The sequence below is a fragment of the Xiphophorus hellerii genome, chromosome 14 (assembly GCF_003331165.1).
Source record: "Xiphophorus hellerii strain 12219 chromosome 14, Xiphophorus_hellerii-4.1, whole genome shotgun sequence".
NCBI lineage: Eukaryota > Metazoa > Chordata > Actinopteri > Cyprinodontiformes > Poeciliidae > Xiphophorus > Xiphophorus hellerii.
In genome coordinates, this window is record NC_045685.1 from 28,137,703 (window position 1) to 28,159,720 (window position 22,018).

The 22,018-nt window shown below is 41.2% G+C and overlaps 1 protein-coding gene across 1 annotated transcript in view; it reads left to right on the forward strand.

Moving 5' to 3' along the window:
* The first annotated feature begins 891 nt into the window (after positions 1 to 891).
* The window catches only part of LOC116732561 (muscle M-line assembly protein unc-89-like), a 444,643-nt gene continuing 423,516 nt past the window's right edge, over positions 892 to 22,018 (forward strand). Inside the window, exons 1-4 of the mRNA XM_032582829.1 lie at positions 892 to 987; positions 1,106 to 1,226; positions 4,862 to 5,197; positions 21,547 to 21,648. Coding sequence (XP_032438720.1) covers positions 1,115 to 1,226; positions 4,862 to 5,197; positions 21,547 to 21,648 — 550 coding nt within the window. The 5' untranslated portion in view covers positions 892 to 987; positions 1,106 to 1,114. The remainder of the gene's footprint in view (positions 988 to 1,105; positions 1,227 to 4,861; positions 5,198 to 21,546; positions 21,649 to 22,018) is intronic.

Sequence of the window (22,018 nt, forward strand, 5' to 3'; positions counted from 1 at the left end):
GATCAGTTTATACTGGAGAGATGATGGGAATTATTTTAGCTTTAGGATGGATTGAGGAAGTCCGTCCATTAAGAAGCATAGTATGCTCTGATTCAAGTTCTTCATTATATTCATTAAAAAATAATCATGCTATTAGTAGACCGGATCTTTTATTAGAAATTCAGTTAATAACATATAGAATTCAAGCAATGGGGTTATTAGTTATATTTACATGGATACCATCACATATAGGAATAAGAGGGAATGAGTTGGCTGATAAATATGCGAAACAAGCTTCAAAATATAGTGATATTGATATATTAGTTCCATTTAGTAGAGAAGAAATCAAATCTATTATTAAACAAAAGGTTAAGGAAAGATGGCAGAAGCAGTGGGAGGAAGATAGAAATGGTAGATGGCTGTACAGTATTCAAAGAAAAGTTGGTGCAATGAGGAGAACGGGACGAAATAGAAAAGAGGAAACAGTTATATCTAGGTTGCGTTTTGGACATACAAGGTTAAACAGTAATTTATTTAAAATAGGAAAACATCGAACTGGAAGTTGTGATTTTTGTGGTCAAGAAGAGACAGTAAAACATGTTTTGTTGTTCTGTACCAAATATTCTGTTGAGAGAAGGAAATTAGTTAGCCGGTTACAAGAAAATAAATTACAGTTAAATTTACAAGATATTTTGGGAAAAAATTCTAATTCTAAAGATATAAGTTATTTAATTAATTATCTTAAGGAAACAAAATTGATAGAAAAGATTTGAGTGTTTTTTTTTTTTTTGTTTGTTTGTTTTGTTTTGAGGGGGGTGTATATAGTTAGCGTCCCGATCCACACTCCATTCCAGTAGATGGCGGTAATGCACATCTAAAAGTTGCTTGCCAACCGCCATAAAAAAGGAAAAGAAGAAGAAGAATGAGCTGAAGGGAGGGCTCCCTCGTCTGGCTCAGACCGTTACAGCCCCACCCTTTTCCGCCTCTGCAGATCTCTGTCGCAGCGCTGTGAGTTTCTCTTTCCTGACTTTAATTTATTCTAGTTTCATCGCTCTCCTAACAGACTGCTGTATTATAAGTTAAACTTGAATGTTTTTGGTGTTTCGTTACAATATTTTCCACTCAGAAACGTCGCATGAATCTATATTTCGGACGGAGAGATCGACTCAACCAGGAAATGGCTTCTTCTCTTCCTGCGTCTCTGTTCCTGCTGTCTGTGGTTTTCTGCCAGTTTGTTTCTGCTGCAGGTCAGATTCAGTTACACACAGTTTCATCAAACTACTGAAGAATTAACTTTAATCTCCGCCATGTTATGATTATTTTCATCATATTTCAAAGCTGTTGAGTTTTTATCCTGGTTTAGTATTTTTATAACTTTATATTCTGCTGTTCTGCATTTCCAGCACAGTTTAATTTTCATGTTTTATGTTATTATGATCTTTTTATCTCACTGATCAATATTACTAGAACTAAAATGAGGACAGTTTACTGAAAACTATTCACTAGTTGGACAGAAAGTTGAGTGACTGAGTCAGGACTTCATGTTGAACCATGACTTCAACATGAAGTCCTGTTTCTAAGGACTTCATGCCACTCCCAATATGGTGGACACTCTTGCCATGTTTCTACTGCTGGTTGCCAGTAGAATCAGCCTGTGGACAACATGGAGTTTTGAGTTTCTATGTTGCAACTAAAAGATTTAGTTGCAACATTTATTTAGATTTAGAGGAAATTTAAATGATTTCATGGACCTCTGCTTTAATTTTCAGCCCAGTTATTATTCAGATTTTTTGACTTATTAAGTCAGTCACATCATTTCATTGGTTCCAGTTGTTTTCTGAACCAGATGGTACCAGAACCAGATGTGTCTCTGTGTCTACAATCTTTGATACATCTATGAATAAAAGACGATGCGAAAGCATAAATCATGTAACACAAAAGAGGTTTATTTAATCTAAAATAGCACAACCAATGTCAAACAAACTCCATGAACAAAACAGCCTGTTATCAATTCTGCCATATTGTTAGTAACTACATGTGGTCCGTGCAACAGTGATACATTTGTCATATTCTTGCGCTGCATTTTCAGTTGTTGTTTCTGTGAGACTAGCAAGAAGCGTGTTCAAAAACGGCACAGAAGAAGAAATGCTGTCTGTACTTGATTGAATACCTTGATTATGGGTTCATAGCTTCTCCAACAAACACACAACTTCCACAGTGTTTACTGTGTGAACAAGGTTTTTCCAAAGAGGCAATGAAGCCATCATGTCTCCAGGAGCACCTTATGAAGATCCACACAGATAAAGCTAACAAGCTTCTTTCAGGCTCTTAAAGAGCAGCATGGTAGGAGAACATCACCATCTCTCTGTCTGGAAAAGCAGCCAGACTGATAGTGGGCCAGTGGCGTCCTATAACATTTCTCTGCTAGTAGCCAAATGTGGGCAGCCGTATACAATTGGAGAAAAATTGATGCTCCCTGCCATTAAATCTCTACTGTACTGAAGCGGGACCCCACGCAGGTTCTGAAGTCCATATCACTCAGCAATGACACTGTAGCAAGCAGAATTAATGAAATGGTGGTGATACAGAGGAGCAGCTGTGTGCCATCTTAAGGGATTCTCCGTTCAGACGATGACTCCCGACAACAACGCTCTGTTGATGGCTTACATCCACTTTCAGGCCCCCAGCAGTGAGGACTTGGCTGAAGAGTTTTTGTTTTCAAAATATCTGAAAACGGACACAAAAGGTCAGACCATTTTCAATGCCCTTCATGGTTATTTACAGGAAAAGTCCATCCCAATAACAAATATCCTGGCATGAGCCACTGATGGCGCCCCTTGATGGTTGGCAGGTACTGCAGCTTCACAGGTCCCAAAGGTCCTGACTGTCCATTGCTTCCTGCATCGCCACAACCTTGTAGCCAAATGTAAAAGTCCAGCTCCCAACGAGTCCCTCAATAATATCACAGTCAAGGCAGTTAACAAAATAAAAGCCCACACCCTAAATGACAGACTGTTCCAACAGCTACGCCAGGAGAATGATGAGATTTTTGAGCGTCTTCTTCTCCACACAGACATGCGCTGCTCTCCAGGGGAAACTGCCTTGTTCTTTCTTGTCGTCTGTTTGACTCCATTGTGGAGTTTCTGGAGTCGGTAGATGAAGCTCTGGGGGAACAGGTGACTTCCAGCCACTGAGACATCATGCACCTCACAGGCGTCTTTGAAAAAATGAACAAAGTCACATTAAAGCTCCAAGGAAATGGTGTTACTGTCCAGAGCAAAGCCGTCATTCACTGTTTCAACTCCAGGCTGGATCTGTACAAACAGCACAGGCAGAAGGTAGTTGGCCTGTTTCACACAATTAACAAAGATGGATATTATAGTTGATTACACTTATTTAATTTAGGTGAATTATTAATAGTCATAGCAATAATTATTTATTATTAATAATTCATGCTAATATTAATAATAATAGCCTAATAATTACAGGTGTCTGAGCTAACCGATGACCGCCTCCTCATTTATGTTAAAACCTGAAAACGGTTCAGGCTGATTTGGAAATGAACTTCAGAACCTTCTGGACCTGGAAGTTCCCGTCTGGGTGGTTCAGCCCTTTCAGGAGGACGTGGTCACACTGAGCATCTGGTTGATGTCCAGTGCAACGTTGGGGCAGCATGTGGACCAAATACACCACCTGTTATCCTCTTTAGCAGAAGGTCCGGCTGCTGCTGCTTGATTCCCTGACCACATGTCTCATGGAGCAGGGATTCAGCCAGGTCCTCCTCATGCAGTCCAAATACCAAAATCATTTGGACTTGGCAGCTTCTGGTGCACTACGGCTGAAACTTACTTCTCTGCAGCTTGCAATAAAGAAACTGGCAGAAAAACACCAGGCGCTGGGCTCCCGTTAGGTAAATCAGCCTAAAAATCCTACTTTGTTCTTTAGTGGCCGATTCTTTTATTCTGCTCATTGTTTGGCATTTCTGATTGGCTGTTGTTAATTAATACATGCATGGTAGATTGTTGGCTGTTTCTGATTGGTTCCTGTTTTTTACGGTTAATTAAAGTTTGAACTGAAATTTCTAACCGTTCTGATTGGCTGAAGTTAGGCGTATCTAATCTAAGTTAAATTTAATTTCTGCTGTTTCTTAAAAATTGTTTTTGTTTTTTGAAGCAGCTGTAAATAGCTTTTATTCTCAGGACATTTTTGCTTCCTGAGAAACTAATAAATCTGTCATTCAGTGATGTGAGTTAAGAAATTATTTTTTAATGATAAATTCAGAAACAACATAATATCATCAGTAATAGTAGCTCATCTCATTTGAAGGGTAAGTACCTGGATAAGTGGAGCCGGGTCCATTAGAACCAGTGGAAAAGGGCCAATGAAAATGTTGGAGATTAAATTATTTATTCATTTCAAAGGAAAATTAAATGTGTGTCATATTAACCAGATCATCAATAAGCCTCAGATTCTGCTGGTTTCAGATCTTCTGTTTATTTATTCAGTTCCTTTAATAAACAGGTGAAATATTAATAACTGGTGACTGGATTTTCATGAAGATTTTATGTTTTGATCAAATGTTTTTTTTCTAAAACTTATGCTGTGAGGAATTCACAAAATGAATCCTGTAGAGATTTAGTTTCATTTTAACCATATTTTTTTTATTATTTAAAATTATCTTCATGAAAACAGTTTTCTCTTTTCTGAATATCTATACCGACTATGACCTTTGACCCTGATGTTTCTGCTGTTGGATGAATCTTCAGATTGATGGATCTGATCTCGTTGTTCCATCAGCAGAAACTGATGAGTCTTCATCACACAGACCTGATCACACTTTGACCTCTGACCTCTCTGCTCTGTGTTGTTTTCTCTCCTTCAGATCAGAACAACGTGAAAATCAAAGCTACACCTGGAGAGAACGTCATTCTGCCATGTGAAGCTCCTGACCAGAAGCAGATTGTAGCCGCAGAGTGGAGCAGAACTGATCTGGAGTCAGGATTTGTCCTCCTGTACAGAGATTCACAGTTTGATCTAATAAACCAGAATCCATCTTACAGGAACCGGGTTGATCTGCTGGTTGGTCAGATACAGAAAGGAGACTTTTCTTTGATTCTGAAGAACACAACGACTGATGACAGCGGAACGTATGAATGTGACGTCGTTAAATCGGACCTTATGAAGAAACGGATCAGCTCCGTCAGCCTGGTTGTAACAGGTGAGTGTTTGTCTCTGGATCAGAACCAGCAGCTTCCTGGTTCTGATCCAGATCAGATGATGAGACTCTAGAAAGCAGCTGGTCTGAGATCAGATGATGATGATCTACAGTCAGATCAGACTAGAGGTTAAAGGTCACAAATCTAGACGGTGTTTGATTGATCATGACCTTTAACCTTTATAATTAATGCCAATTGAGTTTGATTGATTCTTTTGACCTTAAATACAAACTATGTTCATAAGTTATCAGAAAGGTCAGATCTGCTGGTGATACCAGAGGTTGTGCTAAAATCTTTGGTTGTTTGTCATTTTGACTGAGCATAAAAAATAAAGTCATTAAATTAAGTTGTAATATTGAATAAACTTTTATTTTGAAGTTTAGTGGGCAGTTGATATCTTACATAAACCAAAATTACATACTATTATTTTACTAAATGATGCCTGTATGGTCTTGGGCCAAAGGCATCATGGACCTTGTCTAAAAAACGACGGTCCAGTTCAGATCTGGTACTTTGGTTTTGGAGACCAGATTCATTCGTTCATCCCAGAGGAGGAACAACGATGTTCTTTGTGTGATTTGGGGGAAACGTTGAGAAATAATTTATTTACTAAAATACTTGATATTAATGGATGGTGATAAAATGTATATTTATTTAAGTATTTTATGTTTCAGTTAGCACATTTTATTTTGAAGGCCTGGCACCTTAGAAAGAGGATGGTTTTAGTTTAAAGAATATTTATGTCTGTCTGCTTGTTTGTAATGTTTTTATTGTGCCTTAAAAACCCAAATGGGCTGTAAAAGATTCTGTCTTATTCTATTTTTACCCGTCAAATTATAACCATATTAATAAAATCGTCCATTTAATCTCATTTTTATGCGGTTTAGTTCATATTCACCAAGTTGAACCGTGAATCCAGATCCCATCAAACACAAAGCAGATAAATGTATCTTAACTTTTTCTCCATAGTAACAAAAACCACTGACTGAGGCCTTAATAACTTATAATAAATCAAATTAAATGACTCCACTTAAATTACAGCATTTCACCTGCTGCAGTCTGAACGCTCAGCCTCACTGAGTCCTCCTGGTTGCATCTGCAGAGAAATCTGTGCTGCTTCATCAGTCTGTTGATCTGATCCAAACCGATTAACTTTAGAGGCCAGAGGCTGAATTAAACCAAGAACATTATCTTAATGATGATTTTACAGCTTTACTCCACTATTTGAATAAGCAGACTGATAGGTATTTTCCTTTCGAACCTAAATAAAAGAAAGAACCACAGACAACGTATATGAATTTTACGTGGAGCTTTTGCAAAAGGAGAAGGCTCTGAGAACTCTTCTGGAAGAATTCACAGGGCATTCTGGTCTGCCCTCACAACAGCTGCTGTTTTTATTGTCAAAGAAGAACAGGCGAGGGGGCAGTCAGGAAAAACAACAGAGGTCGTAAAGCTTCTAACCCAAACATCTAACAACCCAGTTCCAGATGTGATATCTGATCAAAGGTCTAAGCCCGGTTCAAATCTCGGTCAGTACTGTCAATAAAACAAAATACGACTGTTCACAGGTAGTTACTAAATTAGGAGGTGCGTAAAGTTGAACCGACAGTAGTGACCTCCATACACACGTAAGGAAGAGAACACTTTAAACAGAAAATCACAATGATCTATAGGCTGAATGTGAACTAAAGTAAGAATAAAATGATAATACCAAAAAATCTCTAACACAGAGCAACTTCTTCTATTTTAAACTTCTGTTCATTCACCTGCGTTCTTGAGAGACGGATCAGTTGAACCCTGCTAGCTCCCTGCTAGCTCTTTTTTTATTTATTTTTTATTGCAAACAAAGAACATATGTGAACGACATAGAACAGTAATAATTACAAACAGATACAACATAAATGGGCTTTACAGAACATAGAACAATTATTTTACAATGTCAAAATCAAACTGAGTCTCCAGGGCTGCAGGTCTTTAATGCAGTTATGATTTACTGGCTTTAGCATTTGAGCTGATTTTTAAGGATTCTAAATGGATATTAATGGAAGATAATAAAATCTGGAAATTAGGTTTTTGTTGTAAATGTTTGGAGGTGTGAATATGATATTTACCATAAATAATAAAAAAGTTGACAACATATAAAAATTCTGTTTTGACAAGTTCACATTTCTCCATCCCAACAAAATATCCTGATCTGTTAAAGTAATATTTAGACTTTTTTGATGAAAAAAATTGACATATCTCTCCAGAATATTTTGCTATAATTACAATCCCTAAAAAAGATGAACAAGCTTTTCCTCATTATTTTTACAAAAAGTACACAAAGGGTCCAAATCTCATTTATATCTTTTTATCAAAAATGCTTTAACAGGATAAACATTGTGAATAATTTTATAAGAAATTTCTCTTACTTTATTGTTTATTAAGTATTTTTTTAGGAGTATCCAAGTCCACTTCCAATTTATATTTTCAAAAATGCTGGACCAATAAAATATACAAGCTGGTGAAAAAACAAGATCTGGTAAAAGAATCTTTCTTAACATTTTGTTGGTTGTTTTCTTACTTAAAAAAGGGCAATAATAAACAACATAAATGGAGTTTGGATCAAAATTTGGCACTGAGTGAATTGGATCTGGAGGTAAAGATGATAAAAGCTTTAATGAGCCACTGGGGATTGTTTCAAACACCACAGCATTTTCTTTAGGGGTGACAGGAAATTGGAAATGTAACATAAAATCAGAATAAGACAATAAATAACCATTTGGATTTAATAATTGGCTTACAAGTAATATTCCCCTATCAAACCATTTTCTATAAAAGATCGTCTTATTTTTGTATTTAATGTCTTCATTATTCCAGATATAATATTTATGGGGAGAAAAACTGTGTTTGTACAAAAGTGACCAGCTGAAGAGCATTTGTTTATGAAACGTAGATAGTTTTAGGGGTATTTTGGGTTTATTGTGATTCCATCTCAGAAGAAAGGGTAATCCTCCAATTTTGTCAAAGTTGTAAATGGGAATAGCATTCCATATAGAGTTTGGGTTTTTTAGAAGATTTTTTAAATATTTAATTTTAAATTAATTGTTTAAAGATGTGAAATCAAGGGCTTCAATTCCACCTTTTTCAACTTTATTCATTAGAATATTTTTTTTGATAAGATGGCATTTCATTTTCCATATAAAATTAAAGTTTATTTTATTAATATTGGTACTGATTTGTTTGGGAACATCAAGAGCAAGGGCCGGATAAACGAGTCTAGAAAAGCCTTCAGCTTTGACTAATAATGAACGTCCTAAAAGAGAGAGAGATCTGACTGGAGCCACAGATTAAATCTTTGTTCAACTATTTTAATTATGGGGTTAAAATTGTCTATTGATCTTATATTTTGATCTTTAATTATTGTGATTCCAAGATATTTAACTTTGTCTTTTATAGGAATGTTGAGGAATGTGCCTTTTAAATGAGATTTAATGGAAAGTAATTCACATTTATTTAGATTTAGAGTTAAACCAGAAGCTTTGGAGAAGGTGTTGATGATTTCAATAGTTTTTTATTTCACATTTATTCTTTAAAAAAAGTGCAGTGTCATCGGCAAGCTGGGAAATTATGATGTTTCTGTTTGCAACATTAATCCCTGTAATTTTTTCCTTGATTTTAACTGAAAGAATTTGCATGGCCAGAATGAATAGATGTGGGGAAACTGGACACCTTATCTTTTCAAATCAAATCTTTTAGAGCAGCCAGGTGATCATTTTACAGATGCATTACAATTCCTATATAACATTTGACAACTTTTAATTAAGATTTGTCCGTATCCAAATACTTCTAATGCTTTAAATAAAAATGTATGTTCAACTGTGTCAAAGGCTTTACAAAAATCTAGAAACGAGATCATCCCTCTATTAAATCTGAGTAATCTAGCAGATCCAAGATAATATTATTAGTTATATGTCTACCTGGTATGAATCCAGACTGAGTTTCATCAATAACTTCTTCAAGAGTATTCTTAAATGACTATAACATTATACAACCTGCAATAATGTTATAGTCATTGTGTAGTAATGTAATTGGTCGCCAGTTATCTAGAAGAAGTTTGTCTTTTTGTGGTTTTAGAATCAGTGTAATCAGACCTTGGGTCATTGTTGGAGGAACTGACCCAGAATCCAAACTTTCAAGATAAACTTGATGTAAAAATGGCGATAGCTGTTCTGAAAACATTTTATAAAATTCTGCATTGAGGCCATCAGTTCCTGGTGATTTATTTAGTTTTAATTTATTGATGGACGTTTGGACGTCTTCAAGTGTAATCAAGGAATCACATTGATTTTATTATTTTTACTAATTTGTTGCATTTTATTCAGAGTTAATAAATTGTGAGACAGTTTCATCAGAACATCTTGACTGATAAAGTTCTTGGAAAAAAGTTTCACAGTAAGAAGAGATTTGAACTTCACAGATATTATTATTGATTTGAAGTTTCATAATACTGTTAGATATTTGGTGTTTTTTTCTAATCTAAAAAATAAGAAGAGTTTTTCCTCCTAACCATTCCTGTCTCGATCTGATGTTCGCTCCTTTAGCTTTGGAAATGTAAATATTGTCCAGGTTCAGTTGTAAATGGTTTAATCTGATCTTTTGTTCTTCAGATACATTTTCTGGCAGAACATTGTTCAATAAGATAATTTCTTTTATTCCTTCTGATTTTACTTTCCTTTTTCTTTTAGAATCTCAGCTCCAGTTTTCAGAAACATTTTTTGAAGTTCATATTTTAGGAGTTCCCAATTTTTACTGAATTCCTTCTGACTGCAAACTGTATTACAATACTTTATAATTATTTGTTTAATGTTTTCTTCCACTGTTTTCTTTTCTAACAGTGAAGAGTTGAGTTTCCAGTAAGCTGTAACTGTATTTTTTCCATACTGGTTTAATTGAGTTTTTCCAGTTAAAATAAGCTTGTGGTCTGATAACGGAGCTGGAAGAATCTCTGACTTCATTTCATCAGTTATTAAATCAGACAGCAGCCAGAAATCAGTTCTTGATTTAAAGGAGCCTGTTTTGTTTTGCACATAAATTTAACTTTGGACTTATTTTTTTGTCTCCATTCATCAATCAGGCCAAAGGTTGACATAAAGTTTTCTAGAACTGTGTTTGGATTTGTATAAGGAATTTAGAGGAAATCTATCTAATGCTTCGTTAAGAGTCCCCACCAATAATAATGTTCATATGATATTTTCCACATAAGTAATTCACCCCATTACTCCATCTATCATAAAGTTGCATATTTTCTGCTTTGGTATTGTACCCATATATAGAACCCAACAAAAGAATTTCTTCATTTATTGATACAACTAATAAGACAAAATGTCCATATGTGTGGACATAATCCATCTCCACTGAAGTTGTTTGGTAATGTTGCCTCCTGCTGACTGAGTGGAGCCATGTTCCAGCCATAGTTCGTCCCCCACTGACTTTTCCAGAACTTGGTATCATTTGCAGTTGAATGAGTTTCTTGGATAAAACAGAAATCTGCTTTAAAATTTTTAAGATATAAAAAAGTTGCCTTTCTTTAAATGTTGTTCCTTAACCCTCGAGCATTGAGTGAAATAACTTTAAAAAAGAAATGCTACTAAGAGTTGTAGCTTCTAACCCTGAAAACTAAGTTACAGAAAAATCTAACAAACTTTCCCAACAGAGAAATTATATAATAAACGGAGCTTTTTCAATATTTAATGTCATTACTTAACTGTTAGTGCTGATTCTCAAGATGTCTGCCAGTCATTAGCAGGTTCAAGTTTTTCCTCCTTCCTCCTTTGTCAGTAACAAAGGCTCTGGGACCCATTTAAAGGCTGGTTTCCTTCTTCGCCTGCTTTTTCTATCAGTGGCCACAGCAAGTTTCTTCTCTGACGGTCCTCTGGTCAGAAGTCCTCCTTGAAGCGCAGGTTGCTTGATTTCAGAAAAGATGACTGCTTGGCCTCCTTCCACACCGTTTCCCTGTAGTGTCTCATGGAGAACTGGATCATCTGGATCATCACTTCTCCAGGACGACCCGTGCCTGTAACGCGACCCAGCCGGTGGACGCTGTCTGTGACGTCTGGTAGTTTTTCTTTGCATCCTGGCGCTGTCTTCTGGCAAATGGTAATAACCTTGCTACGAACATCTTCTTCTCCTTCTTCATTTATTCCAGAAAGCCGGAAGTCCCATCTTCTTTTATAACGTGAAAGTTCGAGCAGCTTATTTTCCATTTGCAGCACCTTTTTTTCTGATTTCTCAACTCTCCCGACGGTTTCTGTCATCTTTTCTTACATTTCTTTCATTTCAGCATGGATATAATCCACCGAATCTTTGAGATCATTTATGCTTGAAGACCGTCCGCTCTCTCCTTTATCGTCAACTTTAAAGTTGCTGATATTTTCAGCGAAGTCATGGTCTTCCGTCGGTTTGTAACTTTAGCCGACATCTTAGTTGGTGTATTTTCTGTGCTGACGGATTTGCGTTTACCACTTGCAGCCATTCTTTAAATTTTCAAGACGTCTTTTTTGAGCAGCTTTAAGCACAATATTTAACGAAGGTCTCAGAATAAATGCTTCCCTGCATTAAAGCAGTAATAACTGCTCCCTATCCAGACAATCTCGGGAGAGCTTGTAAAGAACCACCACTCACGCCGCCATCTTTTCCACTCCTCCCTGCTTGCTCTTTACCCTGTGAGCAATCCAGGGGTTTTTATAGGATTTTTTTTACATGGTTTTGCTCCAAAACGGACAGATGTTACATCTGCTGCGCTCCTGAGCGCCTCTCCTTCTGGGTGTAGGAGGGAAACGTCTTCAGCTCCATTTGTTAAAACCGCAGGATGAGTTCAGTTGAATTCTTCTCAGTGTCGGAGCCTCGTCTGCATTAGTTGTGCAGCTGCTCATGTTACGGTCTAGTTAATTTCTGCAGCTTTATTTATTTCCTCAAGATAAACTGCCGGCTCCTCTGTTTAGATTATAAATGGATTAATACAACATCTCTAAGTTTTCTCTGTTCTTTATGTAATAGTCAGAGAGACTCATTTAGTTCATGAGATGATTTTCAGAAAGGATTTTCTTATTGACTGATTTTAGTTTTCTCTGCAATGAACTGTTTACATAAAATCCATCCACCTTATTCTGAGCCCCCAGGAGGCTTTGCTTGATTTATGGACGCAACTTCCACCGCAAACCGGAACCGCCTTTAGTTTACATGTTGTAAAATTCAGCTTGTTCTAAAGCAGAACTCACAATAAACTCAAAGGGGTTCTAACAAAGATTTCAATACTAAGAAATAATAATAGTTATTCTGATAAATACAACAATAACCAATAATCTCTCAAAAATAATTATAGGTTAGATATAAATCACTCATTTTAAGCCAGCAAAAACCTTAAATAATTAAATGTCCAAATATTCCTGTTCTTCTTTAAGGAGAATGATGTCCGCAACAGAATCCCATATTCTCAAAAACAAATCAAAGTTCCTGGAAACCTTCTCCGTTGTAATCCAAAGTCCCGATCCAAAATGAAAAATCCAAACCGTCAAACCCCCCAAAAAAGATGAGAAAAAAAGAGTGGTACCACCAAAAATCCCCAACAAGAAAAGTAAGTCCAGATCTCACCTGGAGCGTCTTTCTTCCCCTCGGTGGCGTCCTCTTGTACCGGGCGGCGTTTCCTGGGTGCAACTCCGATCCAGTTCCTAATGCTCGATCTGCGGCACTGGGGCAACTTTGATCGCTGTTTTATGTCTTTTTAAAAATGTTTACTTGTTTTAAACGTTCAATCAAGTCAAAACTCCTGCTGCACAGATCTGACGGTGAGCGTCTTCCTCTCTGGTTGGCCGCTGCACACGCCCCTTTTTAACAGTTTTACCCAAATCAGTTATAAACGGTGGAAATTTGGAATAATTTTTAACAATGAAATCACAGCAACTGTCATACAGAACAGTTTGATACATTTACTTTTTAATGTATTTATTCAGAATAAAACAAAACATAGTGGTTGTTACAATCTTAGCAACTCGCTAACCGACTTTCGTCAGAGCTTATAAAATATGTGGGAACAGCAGCTACCAAAGCTTAAATGTGACAATATTGTTTTACCGCTACAGCTAATGAGGGGAGGGATGGCGACCTGAAGAAATGGCCGCCTTTCTTCAGGTCGCACTAGCATAGTTAGCTTCTTCACTGACTCAGTTGCTTCGGATGCAGATGCAGCTTTTCTGCCCTTGGCTTTCTATCCACACAATGAAATGATCACATAAAGCATTTTTGATTCTCTGTTCAAGTTCAGAATTTTTAACCAAATTCTTTTTGTTTCCTTATGTAACCTTGGGTACAGCTTTGTTCTTTTTACCAGATCACACAGATATGGAAGACGCTGTGACAGAGCACAGCGTCTTCCATATATGGGCAGGAGGAAGAGTGTGCAGTACCATACTTCCGGGACAAGATGCCCCGGCTACACTTATCTGTCGGTAGGCAATGAAAAGCACCGCTTTTGTTTTGGGAGGACTTTCAAGACACACCTGCTGCTACCACAAATTAAACCTGGTCTGATTATTAGAGAACATCCATGAACAGCAACAGTTACCTGAGCTTCACAAGGACATCTTATGACACGTTCCAGTGGAAAGTTGCTCTCTGTACCAGGTTAATGTGTGATTTGGTTCGGTTCTGGTCCAGTGGGCAGATTCTCTGTGTTACGGTCTGGAGTAGCTGCGGTTATTTCTCCGCTGATTTGCAGCGACACTCGGTAACGGAGAACCTGGAGGTTCTGGTTGTGATGGACTAAATAATCATTTTATTTTATTTTCTAAATAAATGTTGCTGGCCCAAACATAATGATAAAGACTCACATCATGAACTTTATTCTTTTTTAAATTCAAACAAAAAATCAAATTCACACCAAGCTAATATTATTAGTTCTGGTGTTTTACACTGTTGGCACAAACCTGCAGCTCAGATCTCTGACCAGCTTCTCTGCTTTTCTCTTTATTTCTGTCGGTTCTTCAGAGAAACGAGCCGCTAGCAGCGATGCTAATTCACCGTCACTCCGTTACTAAACTCATCGATCGTGTTCCTGTCGCTCTGTGATTAAACTCATAATTACGATAATCTGTACTGAGCAGCTCTCTGATAGCAGACGGTGTGTCAATCAACAAGTTTAACTAAATATTGTATTATAACCGAAAAAAGATGTAACTTCTATCATGAATATAGATGATGGGCGCCGGAAGTAAGACCATAATCATTTCCACAGAAAGCCTCCCAGGAATAGAGTGAATGTCTGCTCACTGCACCAGGCAAGGATATTAATTATAACCTGTAAAATGACGGACAGGCTTAAAATGTTTCTGTCATTAAAAAAAGAAAAAAGTATGATAAATGACCTCTGACCTCCAATGATCAGAGCTGATGAATCAATAATATTCTGACAGGATCATTTGGTTCTGATCAGCAGATCAATAATAACATCAGAAACTCTTTGGTTCTAAATGAATCTCAGCGTTTCTGACTCCTGGTTGGATGGAAGGTTCTGAAGGCTGACGGGTCCAATCTGGTACCAGCAGTGAGTTCATCATGGAGAGGCTGAAGTCCAGGTCCAGTTGGTTCAGAACCATTTAAACAGCAGCAAGTTGGATCAAAGTTCTGATCAGAGGTCCGATCAATAAAAGAGATGAACCAGATACTAAAACTAGAGCAGAGACTTTAACTAGGCCAGGTGGACTCACAGCGGGTCAAACTCTGGAGACTAAAGACGAGTTTCAGACGGATTCACCTGGATCTGTACAGTAGTTTCCTCCTGGTTCTGGAGTTTCTTCCTGGTTCTGTACTTTCCTCCTGGATCTGTAGTTTCCTCCTGGTTCTGGAGTTTTGTAGTTTCTTCCTGGTTCTGGAGTTTCCTCCTGGTTCTGTAGTTTCCTCCTGGTTCTGGTCCAAACCAGCAGCAGCTGGTCTGACCAAAGGAAGGTCCGGCTGTAAGAACCAGAGGAGCTTTGAGGTTTTTAGGAGACATGAAGATTTAAAATAAATTCTGTGAACAGGAAGCTGATGGAGGACAGGAGAGACGTCCTCATGTCTGAGTGGACCAATCAGAAGACGGCAGCAGCATTTAGACCAATCAGAAGACGGCAGCAGCATTTAGACCAATCAGAAGATGGTGGCAGATCAAGGGTCACCAACACGGTCCCCGCGGGCCCCCGGTCGCCCGAGGGGACCTTGTCAGTTGCATGTCCTAAAAATAGCCATTGTCATTAGGGAGCACTGCCAAAAAAAAAATTTAATTAAATGTTTTTACATTGAAGTAATATCATTTGTTTATCTTTAGAATAAAAAAAGTACATTATGAAAACATTTAAAATAAATGGCTTTATGTATAAAACTCTTTTCTAGGGTTAAAGTTCAGAATTTTGCGCAGCGCCTGCAGATGTACCCACTCTGCATACCTTGAGATTTTCCTTTAAGTAATAAAAGAAAAGAATCATTTCTGGAATTTTTATTATCCAACCCAAGTACAACATCTTGTACTTGGCGCACATCAGTGTGAGTCTGTGGGGTCAAAGGGCAGGCCAAAGCTTAAATCTTATTGGTCAGTTTGCTTTAGTTTATTTGGTGGCTTGGTGCTTTTTCTAAGCTAAAAATGAAAGATCAGAGTTTGAACCTCCTGTAGTTCTAAGAGGACGTTTGGATCCCAGCTGAGCTTTTTACTGTGTCGGTTCTGGCGGGTCGCCTGTTGGCCGACATCTGCTGCTCCTACTGAGCGTCTCAGACTGAGGCTTAAACAATTTAATCTGGTCAAAATGTCCCAAAAGAGTAGAAATTAAGCGAACATTGTTGCTTCACCTTCTCTCCTCTGGACAGAACCTGAACCTGGTTCTTAATCGATTCCTAATGAGTCAGATTGAAAGTGTCATGGAGTCACTGAACAGCCTGGTGATATTAACACTGACATGAAGAATAATATTGAAGAAGTAAATATATTAAATCTAATTAAAAACATAAATAAGTTCCTTACTGTTCTGCTCTGTTAAATATATTTATTCTTAGTACTAGATGTGATCTCAACAAACTCATGGCACTTCAACAATATTATTTTACCTTTTATCTGAAAACAGTGTCTGATTCTTGCCATACAGTCCTCTGTATTAATTATTGCTAAAATGGTCTTGCCATACATTCCTCTGTATTAATTATTGCTAAAATGGTCTTGCCATACAAGTTTATTTCTCTGCATTTACTTTAGTTTTTTCTGCCCCTTTTCCTCTGGTTCTACTTCAGCAGCTCGGTTCTATTCAGAGTGACCACGTTTCCACCGGCCGCCTCGGTTCTGCAGCAGGGTGCCGCCCCCTGGTGGTGGGGGGTATAGCGCCCCGCCTCCGGACGCCATGAGCTGTACTTCGTTAGTATGTGACCTAATACGAGTTGTTTTTCTGAGACAAGAGAAGAAAAGAGAGCTGAGCTATTTTTTATAGCCTGATTGTGATTTTTCTGAGACTTCAAGAAAATGTGCAGTGGGACGAAAGCTGCTGCCGCTAAATATTGAAATCCGAAGCAAAGAAAAGCATCTTTTAGTTCACGGCTTGTTTGTATCTTCCATCACTTCCATGTTGCAGCGAGTTTGAAACGCAGCGCCTTCGTTTTTCTTCTGTCTTTGCTGCTCCGTCTGACCACGCCCTTAGCCAATCAGGGAACAGGAGCCAAGCTTGTGTCACCCACCAGCTTTGGTGGGCCCGAAAAAAAGCCAGTGGAAAATCTCTGAAAGCGCCGAGCCGGTGGAAAAGGGGCTTTTAGTTTATTCTTGCATTTTGTTCTTCATTCATTTCCATTTAGTTTTCTTTGATTAGTTTTATCCTCTCTTGGTTTATTGTTATTAGTTTCATTCCTGTTGTAGTTTTATTTAATCGTCTATATTGATGCTCACCAGCAGTAAAATTCACTCATCATGTTTTTTACCTGCTGCTTAATCATCATGAGTTTTTCACTCAGATTGATGTTTCAGCGCCGGATTCTCTGATCCTGATTCACATCTAGTTTGTTACTCCGTTCTGTGTCCCGGTTCTCCTGTTTCAGAGTTTTGTGCTACATGTGCGTTTTGTTTTTATTTTGTTTTTGTTTTTTTACCCCCTATGGTGCGGCCCGGTCGTATCGATGGAGAAAAGCAGACTGACCTAAACTTTTTAAAACAACGGAAAAAATCCCAGTATCCATCCATCCATCCATCCATCTTCTTCCGCTTATCCGAGGTCGGGTCGCGGGGGTAGCAGCTTCAGAAGGGAGGCCCAGACTTCCCTCTCCCGGGCCACTTCTTCCAGCTCTTCCGGGGGAATCCCGAGGCGTTCCCAGGCCAGCCGAGAGACATAGTCTCTCCAGCATGTCCTGGGTCTTCCCCGGGGCCTCCTCCCGGTGGGACGTGCCCGGAACACCTCACCAGGGAGGCGTCCAGGAGGCATCCTGACCAGATGCCCCTCAACTGGCTCCTCTCGATGTGAAGGAGCAGCGGCTCTACTCTGAGTCCCTCCCGGATGACTGAGCTTCTCACCCTATCTCTAAGGGAGAGCCCAGCCACCCTACGGAGAAAACCCATTTCGGCCGCTTGTATCCACGATCTCGTTCTTTCGGTCATGACCCAAAGCTCATGACCATAGATGAGGGTGGGAACGTAGATCGACCGGTAAATCGAGAGCTTCGCTATTTGGCTCAGCTCTCTCTTCACCACGACGGACCGGTACAGCGCCCGCTTGACAGTAGACGCTGCGCCAATCCGCCTGTCGATCTCCCGCTCCCTTCTTCCCCCATTCGTGAACAAGATCCCGAGATACTTAAACTCCTCCACTTGGGGCAGGACACCCCCCCTGACCCAGAGAAGGCACTCTACCCTTTTCCGGCTCAAGACCATGGCCTCGGATTTGGAGGCACTGATCCCCATCCCGGCCGCTTCACACTCGGCTGCGAACCGCTCCAGCGAGAGCTGCAGATCACGATCTGATGAAGCCAAAAGGACCACATCGTCTGCAAAAAGCAGAGATGAGATCCTAAGGCCACCAAATCGGATCCCCTCAACACCTTGGCTGCGCCTAGAAATTCTGTCCATAAAAGTGATGAACAGAATCGGTGACAAAGGGCAGCCCTGGCGGAGTCCAACTCTCACCGGAAACGAGCCCGACTTACTGCCGGCAATGCGGACCAGACTCTGACACCGGTCATACAGGGACCTGACAGCCCGTATCAAAGGGCCCGGTACCCCATACTCCCGGAGAACCCCCCACAGGGCTCCCCGAGGGACACGGTCGAACGCCTTCTCCAAGTCCACAAAACACATGTAGACTGGTTGGGCGAACTCCCATGCACCCTCCAGGACCCTGCCGAGGGTGTAGAGCTGGTCCAGTGTTCCACGACCAGGACGAAAACCACACTGCTCTTCCTGAATCCGAGGTTCGACTGTCCGACGGACCCTCCTCTCCAGGACCCCTGAATAGACCTTGCCAGGGAGGCTTAAGAGTGTGACCCCTCTATAATTGGAGCACACCCTCCGGTCCCCCTTTTTTGAACAGGGGGACCACCACCCCAGTCTGCCAATCCTGGGGAACTGCCCCCGATGTCCATGCGATATTGCAGAGTCGCGTCAACCAACACAGCCCTACAACATCCAGAGCCTTAAGGAACTCCGGGCGGATCTCATCCACCCCCGGGGCCTTGCCACCGAGGAGCTTTTTAACCACCTCGGCGACCTCGCCCCCAGAGATTGGAGAGCCCAACCCAGAGTCCCCAGGCTCCGCTTCCTCAGTGGAAGGCATGTTGGTGGGATTGAGGAGGTCTTCGAAGTACTCTGCCCACCGACCCACAACGTCCCGAGTAGAGGTCAGCAGCACACCATCCCCACTATAAACAGTGTTTGTGCTGCACCGCTTCCCCCCCCTGAGACGCCGGATGGTGGACCAGAATCGCCTCGAAGCCGTGCGGAAGTCTTTCTCCATGGCCTCTCCAAACTCCTCCCACGCCCGAGTTTTTGCCTCAGCAACCGCCCGAGCCGCATGCCGCTTCGCCCGCCGGTACCCATCAGCTGCTTCCGGAGTCCCACAGGCCAAAAAGGCCCGATAGGACTCCTTCTTCAGCCTGACGGCATCCCTCACCGAAGGTGTCCACCAACGGGTTCGAGGGTTGCCGCCGCGACAGGCACCGACAACCTTGCGGCCACAGCTCCGATCGGCCGCCTCGACAATGGAGGCACGGAACACGGTCCACTCAGACTCCATGTCCCCCACCTCCCCCGGGACGTGTTCGAAGTTTTGCCGGAGATGGGAGTTAAAGCTCCGTCTCACAGGGGATTCCGCCAGACGTTCCCAGCAGACCCTCACAACACGTTTGGGCCTGCCAGGTCTGACCGGCTTTCGCCCCCACCACCGGAGCCAACTCACCACCAGGTAGTGGTCAGTGGACAGCTCCGCACCTCTCTTCACCCGAGTGTCCAAGACATACGGCCGCAGATCCGATGAAACGATGACAAAGTCGATCATCGAACTGCGGCCTAGGGTGTCCTGGTGCCAAGTGCACATATGGACACCCTTATGCTTGAACATGGTGTTCGTTATGGACAATCCATGGCGAGCACAGAAGTCCAGCAACAGAACACCGCTCGAGTTCAGGTCGGGCGGGCCGTTCCTCCCAACCACGCCCCTCCAGGTCTCACTGTCGTTGCCCACGTGAGCGTTGAAGTCCCCCAGCAGAACAAGGGAGTCCCCAGGAGGAGCACTCTCCAGTACCCCCTCTACGGACTCCAAAAAGGGTGGGTAATCTGAACTGTCGTTCGGCCCGTAAGCACAAACGACAGTCAGAACCCATCCCCCCACCCGTAGGCGGAGGGATGCTACCCTCTCGTTCACCGGGGTGAACCCCAACGTACAGGCGCCGAGATGGGGAGCAACAAGTATGCCCACTCCTGCCCGACGTCTCTCTCCCTGGGCAACTCCAGAGTGGAAGTATGTCCAGCCCCTCTCAAGGAGACTGGTTCCAGAACCAGAGCCATGCGTCGAGGTGAGACCGACTATTTCTAGCCGGAACCTCTCGACCTCACGCACTAGCTCCGGCTCCTTCCCCACCAGAGAGGTGACATTCCACGTCCCAAGAGCCAGTTTCTGGAACCGAGGATCGGACCGCCAGGGTCCCCTCCCTTGGCCGCCACCCATCACACAATGCACCCGACCCCTTTGGCCCCTCCCACGGGTGGTGGGCCCATGGGAGGGGGGGCCCATGTTTCCTCTTCGGGCTGAGCCCGGCCGGGCTCCATGGGTAAAAGCCCGGCCACCAGACGCTCTCCATCGTGCCCCCCCTCCAGGCCTGGCTCCAGAGTGGGGCCCCGGTGACCCGCGTCCGGGCGAGGGAACACCAAGTCCAATGTTTTTATCCGTCATTGGGGTCTTCGGGCTGCACTTTGTCTGGTCCCTCACCTAGGACCTGTCTGCCTTGGGTGACCCTACCAGGGGCATGAAGCCCCAGACAGCATAGCTCCTAGGATCATTGGGGCACTCAAACCCCTCCACCACGATAAGGTGGCAGCCCATGGAGGAGTATACTGATTAAATTAAAAAGTGCTGTGGTGATACAGTTTCATACCGGATCACTGTCAGCACCGATGTTAACTATAAAATGAACGCTCTCTGTGGTATCATCCATGGAGTGATTATTATTAATTTTTTTGTTTAATTGGTTCATTTTTCTGAGAGATACACAGTGAGTTCATCATGATTTTAGTAATTACATCAGAGCGATATTTCCTTGTCTTTCCATGGAAGCTGCAGCATCCAGACGGACAATTAAACACTTTTAATAAAGTTGCTGCTTTGACATGATCACAGCACTGCCAAAATATGTACAAAAACCCTCAATAAAACATAAAATATGTGAAAATCAGACACAAGTAAATCACAGCAGCGCCATCAGCTGGAGGTAAAAATGTCTGGGGACATTTATTTGTTTCATATAATATTTATTGATTTATTGATATTTATTAATATAATCTTGAATAAAAGTCTTTCTGTGCAGAACATCAACACTGATTTAATATCTGATTTAGACAGAACCAGCTGAGTCCAGAACCGGTTCTGGTTCTATCAGCTCCTCATCCTGACCTTCTATCAATATCAACCAATCAGAATCAGGATGAACTGATCAGATCATGTTCTGGTTACCAGGGCAACCAGCTCCACCAATCAGATCTCTTGTGGTCAAACTCTGAGTCAACCAGGTTTCCTGTCTGTTAATGAAACTCAGATTTAATGGAAAATCATCTGATTATGAAAATATTCTGTTATTATAACTCATCCGTCTTCATTTGTCTCCACAGAACCGTTTCCAACCTGGGCCACAGTTCTACTGGTTCTACTGGTTCTACTGGTTCTGGCTCAGGTTGCTGCTGCAATTTATTACTTGTTCCTTTGGAGACCAGGTGAGTCTCTAGAACTGCATTACCCATAATGCCTTTGGTCAATGTCTGTTCTCCTCCAGAGCAGGACTGAAGAGAAGAACCTCGCGGCAGCAAACAGGAAGGGGCGGGACGGACCGCTGTCAGTCTCAGACCTTATTTGGAAATGGGACCATTGCACTCCGGAAGTGAAGGGGGCGCTATTTCCTATATTGTCCGCAGCCTTCAGTTTTTATTTTATTTTTAAATCTGTGATATATCTTCACCTTTAGGAAGGATTTTCACTCTCAGCATGTATTTGAACTTCTCTCTTTTATTTACTTCAGCTCAGCTCACAGTTTTAACTAATTCTGCAGTTTTTTGTGTACTCCTAAATCTGCTCCTTAGTCGCATC